The 7,102-nt window shown below is 48.9% G+C and overlaps 1 protein-coding gene across 1 annotated transcript in view; it reads left to right on the top strand.

Moving 5' to 3' along the window:
- Nucleotides 1-808: 808 nt before the first annotated feature.
- The window catches only part of znf407 (zinc finger protein 407), a 69,995-nt gene continuing 63,701 nt past the window's right edge, over nt 809-7,102 (top strand). The window contains exons 1-2 of the mRNA XM_030370376.1: nt 809-898; nt 2,807-2,859. Of these exons, the coding sequence (XP_030226236.1) occupies nt 809-898; nt 2,807-2,859 (143 nt within the window). The remainder of the gene's footprint in view (nt 899-2,806; nt 2,860-7,102) is intronic.

The following is a 7,102-nucleotide window of genomic DNA, read 5'->3' as shown; positions in this document are numbered from 1 at the left end:
GATCACCTCAACAAACACATAAGCAGCCCCCCCCCCCCCCTCCCTTCGCACACCCGGACCAAGATTAATGAAACTTCAACCGTTTTTAATTAGCACAGCTGCAGTCATCAATTACGGGCGCCCCACCTCAAATACAAATATTTTTATATTTGAGTAAAAAAAAACACACACAAAAGCTGAACACAGTACAGTGATTGTCTGGGTGCCCCCCCACTCCCCCCCCCCCCCAACACACACCTTCTATCACACTTAATGGCATTATAGTCTGTTTCGGGGGTCTCCTTTTGTATTTATGTCTATAAACTGCATAATATACAATGACAAGGACAGAACCATAACAACAGAACATAATGCATTACACCTATGGAGTTTTATAATGTGTGAATGGAAAGTCAAAGGTTTACATTGGCTTTTTCTCACGCTTTTACAAATCCATGGGTCAGATTATCCGAACAGGTTTAACGTTTAGCCATCAAGTCTGGTGGGTCTGCTTGTTCTCAAACATATTCAAAGAGTAGCCCTCTTTATCACTTAGCTATGCGACTTAAGGTCTCACACACACGCGCAGACACACACACAAACATGAACACACACGAACACGAACACGAACACGAACACAAACACACACACACACACACACACACACACACACACACACACACACACACACACACACACACACACACACACTAATGGTCTGCCTTAATGTATGTGTTGAGGTATTGTGAAAATAAGCCAGCCGCGCTCCTCTGGTGATGGAGCATAATCGGTGTGTGAGTGTGTGTTTGTGCGCGTCGGGCCGTCCGTTATGTGCGGCGCGCTGCAGGTGTGGCTGCGGAGCGGAGCGGGGAAGCGCGTTAATGAACAGGCATACCTGCGGCCCGCCGGAGCCATGCAGGTGGGCTGCCCTGTCTGTGGTCTGGTGGGCTGTACCGTGTCATAAAGAATACCAAATCACAACGGAGGACGAGAGAGGGAAACAACAGCGAGACAAAAGTCACCGTTATCCCCGACGCAGTATTCTCCCCAAGCCCTTATACCTTGCAACCTTTTGTTCTTTGTGTGTGTGTGTGTGTGTGTGTGTGTGTGTGTGTGTGTGTGTGTGTGTGTGTGTGTGTGTGTGTGTGTGTTCGTGTGTGTGTGTGTGTGTTCGAGTGTGTGTGTGCGTATTTGTTCGAGTGTGTGTGCGTGCGTAGCCTTTTCGACTCCTTCATGGAGACTTATGTTAACGGTTACTTCAATACATTTAGTCATGAAGAATAATAAACTCCCTTCTATCTCATTAAGACACACACACAAAAGCAAAGCCCCGGTTGAAATGGATTTGATTTGCATGGAACAGCGTCTCCTGAGCGAACGGGCCGCGCAGGGTGGGTCTCTGCAGTTACTCATGTTTGATGCTATTTGACTATGAGCAGCGGTAATAACAGAGCAAGTGAGGCAGCTTCGTGACTTTAACATGTGCAAGGCTCCTTTTTTGGGTGTGTTGGGGGGGCAGGAGAAAGTGGGTGCAGGTGGGGGGATGTGTGTGTTGTGGTGAGGCAAGAGACGTTTTATTTTTATGGCCGCACGCGTGGCGATGCACACACACACACACACGCACACACACACGCACACGCACACACACGCAAACGCACAAGCACACGCACGCACACATATACATACACTCGCACACACACACTCTTATACACACACTCGCACAGACACACTCGTATACACACACACACTCATGCACACACACACATACACATATACACACAGACAGACACAGATACACACACATGTTTGTATCCCCTCGGAGAGGGCTTGGGAAACTTCTTGAATATTTTATGAACCTAAGGAACCCCACCTCTGTCTCTCTGCCCTCCTCCACACACACACACACACACACACACACACACACACACACACACACACACACACACACACACACACACACACACACACACACACACACACACAGGACACACAAGCGAGCGACACGTACACAAAAGCGCACAACAGAAATAATATTTTAAATGCAATCATTGTCAAGCCCAAACAATGTCATTTATCAAGGGAGCGTTTGGGACTGTATAATAAGTTTCACATTATTAATAACATTTTTCATCCTCTGTCAGCCCTATCTGATTTATGGCACGCGTTTGATCTAAGGTGATCATTGAATTACAATTTCTGTAATAAGAGAAAGGCTGGACCAGGTCTCTGCTTCTGCCCAGTGGAGCATGTGCACACACACACACACACACACACACACACACACACACACACACACACACACACACACACACACACACACACACACACACACACACACACACACACACACACACACACACACACACACACACACACACACAGGCCTGAAGCCACGTCGCACGGTTATTATGCGAGACTCAAGACAAGACGCTGCCCGGGCTCAGTATTCTTACAGTAGCGCGCTGGCCGAGCGAGCCAATTTGCTAAACATCCGTGGGCTACACCAATGAGCCTGCTTACCTAATTCACAGAAAATACAGGGGGCTAGGTTAGGCGGCAAGGGGGGGTTGGACCGAGGCCCCTGTTAATTAGATAAGGAACAAAGCTCATTATTCTAAAATGATATTGAGCCAGGAGAGTACATAGGAGCGGCCGGGTGTGGGCCCTGGTAATGAGACGGGGACGCACACGGAGAGACGAGGTGCCCAATGATTAACAGTCACACCGCCCTTTGACGTATAGACTCCGGCTTCGATTTGTATCTTTATTTTTTTATTATGACGTGGTCACCGATGCACTTTATATCTACCTCTCTGTGTCTAATCAGAATCCAATTCGCAGGAAGCACTCCCAGCGCACTTCCTCCCGCAGTCCTCCCTGGTGCACCCACCCCCCACCCCACCCAGAAAACCGCCAGAGATGTTTAAGTGGTGGTTGCGGCACAAACCATTTGAAACTGACAACAATGCATAGAAAAGGTTTATTTTGAGGCAATTAGACAGTGCAACACACACTGACTATCAGCCCAGATCGGATTTGTTTAGTTGTTTGTTTGTTTAGTGTTTTTACGTAACAAAAAATCTTATTTTGAATTGTTACTTATTCGTACTTTATTTATTTGTGTATTTATATTTTTATATTTTAGTTAGTTCTTTTGTTCCTGGCTGCTTGGTCCGGCGCCACACCTCAAGCCCCCTGGGGGTGAGGAAGATGAGGCTGAGCTCTATGTTAGACAGAGGAGGATCAGGTTGTGAAGGGTGGCTCTGGTTCTGGACGTCAGACCGCAGAAGGGGCCCGCTTCCCACCCAGACTCTCAGGCGACCGGCGGGCCCCCCGAACTGCGATCAAACCCCCGCCTCAGCAGCGGCCAGTGTTGCCGTCGGATTTTAGTCACGCACTCCAAAAAAAAGATAATTGGCTTCATCCCACTTTCTTTTCCCCTTCCTCCTAACCTTCTTCCACTCACTCCCCTGTCTGTATTTTTTTTGCCCGCATAACGCAAAGACGTACGATCACGCTGGCGAGAAGAAGTAGAAAAAAGCCCAACATAAATATTTTCACGGCACGGCAGCAGTGGCAGGTGAACCTAATGAAATTCCGCCGGTGTAATTTGATTTACGAGGCGCTAATGCGAGCAGATATTAGAGGGAGAAAAGCGAGGATACGGCTCCTTTACGCTGTATTTAAGGGCTATCAGAGGCCTGATAAAGAGCGCTCCGTCCTCAGAGCCCAAGCCCCCGAGAGTTATTGTCGCCCAAATTCATATTGATAGTAATTCTTCCTGGCTCAATTTAGTGCCGGCAATATATAAATATGGAGATAATAGATAATTTTTGGTGCCTACTTCCGATCATGATGGTGATTTTGGAGACGAGGGATGGGGTGGGGGGGGGGGGGGGGGGGGGGGGGGGGGGAAGAAAGAAAAAAAAGTGGGGGGAGGGGAGCTGGAGGGGTGGGTTTGTGTTCGGGTGGCGGTGAAATGAGGAGGGGTTTCCAAAGCATCTGGGTGGCTGTAATCACAGCTGGAGTAGAGCTGGTGAAGGGGGTAAGGGGGAGGTTGGGTGTAGTATGTGTGTCAGGAGGAATAGGGGTGTCTGGGTGGGGTATGGGGGTGGGTGGGGGGGGCGTTTGACCTGCCAATGACACACAAATCAGACCCCTCTACCCCACCCTCCTCACACTTTTCCGGGGCAGCTTTTATCACTCTCTTGATTTGCAGTTTTTGAGTGAAAAAATGTTCTGATGAATAGAGGGAAATTCATAAAATCCATTATGACTCTAAATTAGTCGGGAAGGATCGCATCCAACACTCACTCACATGCACACTCACACTCAAACACACACTTGCACGAACACACACAAGCACGCATGGACATGCAAACACACACACATGCACACACGCACGCACGCACACACATATTCCTAGTTCATTCCAAGCCCCTCGTACAGCATTGAGTTACATTGTTTTATTTGGATTTTTTTTTCTCCTCTGGTCATTTGAGCAAGTGCTCAAGTGTGTGGCTTTGCATGCACAATATTTGGTGCATGTGTGTGTGTATTTATATATGCGTGTTTGTGTGTGTGTATGTGTGCGCCCAGCCCAGGTGCGCCTGCATGGGGTAACTTCCCATCCACACTTTTCGGCTCTGTGTGTGCATGTGCACATGCACTCTTTTGCGCACCTGCGTGTTTGTTTATACGTGTATTCTTTAAGTGTGTTTAGACCTCGTGAGCTATGGCGCACAATAAAAGCAGGCAATAACATGGCCTGCACAGGGGGGACCTGGCCTTTGTGGCCACAGAGAGCCTCCTTACCCCGCCCCCCTTCCCCTATACTGCCCCCGTCCCCCTCCCCCGCAGCCCCCTAAGTTATGGGCTGAATAACGGCGGAACAATATTAAGATAACATTTCCCGACTGTTTGTCGGGCGGAGGGCTCCTTCACCGCGCTTTCATCACGTCCACCGTGTTCATTAAATTGACAATTTGTATTTGGCCTACAGCGGGATAAACAGCGGCTTATCTGATGGGGCCTCTTCTTGTATCATTTATTTCATTATCTCTCTCTCTCTCTCTCTCTCTCTCTCTCTCTCTCTCTCTCTCTCTCTCTCTCTCTCTCTCTCTCTCTCTCTCTCTCTCTCTCTCTCTCCACCTTCCTCCCTGGATTGAAGGTAAATATAAATCTGAGGCAACATCTTTGTTCGCTGCCAGTGTTTATATTGCAGTCATATGCAGCAGTGGACTCCTCTTTTCTCCTCTCTCTCCTACTCTCTCACTCTATCACTCTCTGTCTCTCTCTCAGTGGAGGTCTCTTTACAGTTCTCTTCAGGGCACATATGGCATCTGCATGGTGCTGCATTTTTATTTTACTCACTTCACTTTTTTTCGTTGTTGGTCGGCTAGTGTCTCAAACATACTAATCACAACCGCAAAAAACGGAGAGACCCCTTCTCGTTCTGTTCTGGCCTCGCTCATCCACTGACTCAAACAAAGCAGTGGCGGGCCTCAGCCCAGCATTAGCCAGGGCCGACGGACACCGGCAGCAGAGCTCTGTTCATTTAGAAGGTAGTGTGGAGCCATCCAGCCAAACTGATTAAATTGTCCACTGAGGACATTCACTACAGTCTGCAGCGCCCCCCCGCCCCCTCCACTCCTGACGTTTCCTTCAGCTTTGGATGCCTATAGCCTGGGAAGCAGGCCTGTCATCGGGCCCGCTTTGAGCGCAGCAAGAGACGCACATACGGCGGTGACTCTTTGGGTCTCCGCGGCATCTAATCTTTATTATGTGTGGCTTGAATTTAAACCAACACGGCGCTTGTGTTTAATCGGGTTACAATTGACTGCCAGAGCAGAAAGACCATCCTCCATCCCCACTCACGCGCACGCACGCACCCACACATAAATGCATAAACGCCACAAAACCACACATACACGATGCATCCATAGGTTCCGACCCAGTCAGACACCATTTAGGTCTCCCTCAGTCTTCCACCAATATGTGGAAGAGCTCAAGGCCAAAAGCATTTAATCTTGTTCAGCTAATTTAGTCTGGATTTAAGCTGCCGGGCTGAGGAAGTGCAGAAGTGCAGTGCAGTGATGGAGGAAGGGGGCGAGAGAGAGAGGGGAATGAGGGGAGGAAGGGGAGATGGAGGGAAAGATAGAGAGAGGGATAAAGACAGAGAGGCAGATGGAGAGGAGAGAGAGAGAGAGAGAGAGAGAGAGAGAGAGAGAGAGAGAGAGCAGGGGAGGCACTGAGGAGGATGATCCATTCTGACCCTAGTGAATGCTGTCATGTTTCCGCCTCTAGGTAATCTCTCTCACTCACTCGCTATTTTGCATGTGAAAATGCTCTCCTGACAGTTGCATATCAGATACATTTTTTCTCTCCCTCGTCTTTTTTCTCTCCCCTCCCCTCCGCCTCTCGCCAAATAAACAACAGACTTCACTTTGAAGTTGTCTGTTTGTGTCAGTTTGGCTTGAGGCAAGAGCTTGCTCTCTCTTTCTCTCTCTCTCTCTTTCCCTCTCTTTCTCCCTCTCTCCCCTCTCCCTCTCTATCTCTGTCTCTCTCCCTCACTCCCTCAATTCGATCTCTCTCTCCCACCTCCCCTCTTCTCTCTGTGAACCTTGTGCTGGAGTGTGAGTCCAGTCGACAGGTTGTTTTCCCCCTGCCTCAGCCAAACACAGACACGAACCACAAACCCTTTGACTGTTGAGTGAGCCTTTAAAAAACACTCGTCCGGTTAACTTATCCAAAGGAATGGGAGTCGACGGCCCTTGACACTGAGATTCTAGGGTCCTGCACCCTAATTGCACCAAATGAACAAAAAGACGACCCCCTCTTTGTCATCTAAAAATAAAGATGCGATAATTGTTCCCCCCCGATTTTTACAGTTTTGTGAACAGTGCCACATTTGACCACCTAGGGGGCGCTGGTGCAAAGTGGTGATGATTGTGATGCCTTTACAGCCCTTATCTGCCTATACATACACATTTATATAACCGCGGGAGTGAATTGTGGGACTTCGCATGGTGGATGGTAGCGATTGTGATCTGTGAATAGGCTGGTTTAGCTTTCAACCCGACCCCCCCCCCCCCGCCCGAGCACATATCTCGTGCAAGCTCTC

This window comes from Gadus morhua, chromosome 11 (genome assembly GCF_902167405.1).
Source record: "Gadus morhua chromosome 11, gadMor3.0, whole genome shotgun sequence".
NCBI lineage: Eukaryota > Metazoa > Chordata > Actinopteri > Gadiformes > Gadidae > Gadus > Gadus morhua.
This window is presented reverse-complemented; position numbering and strand designations above follow the sequence as displayed.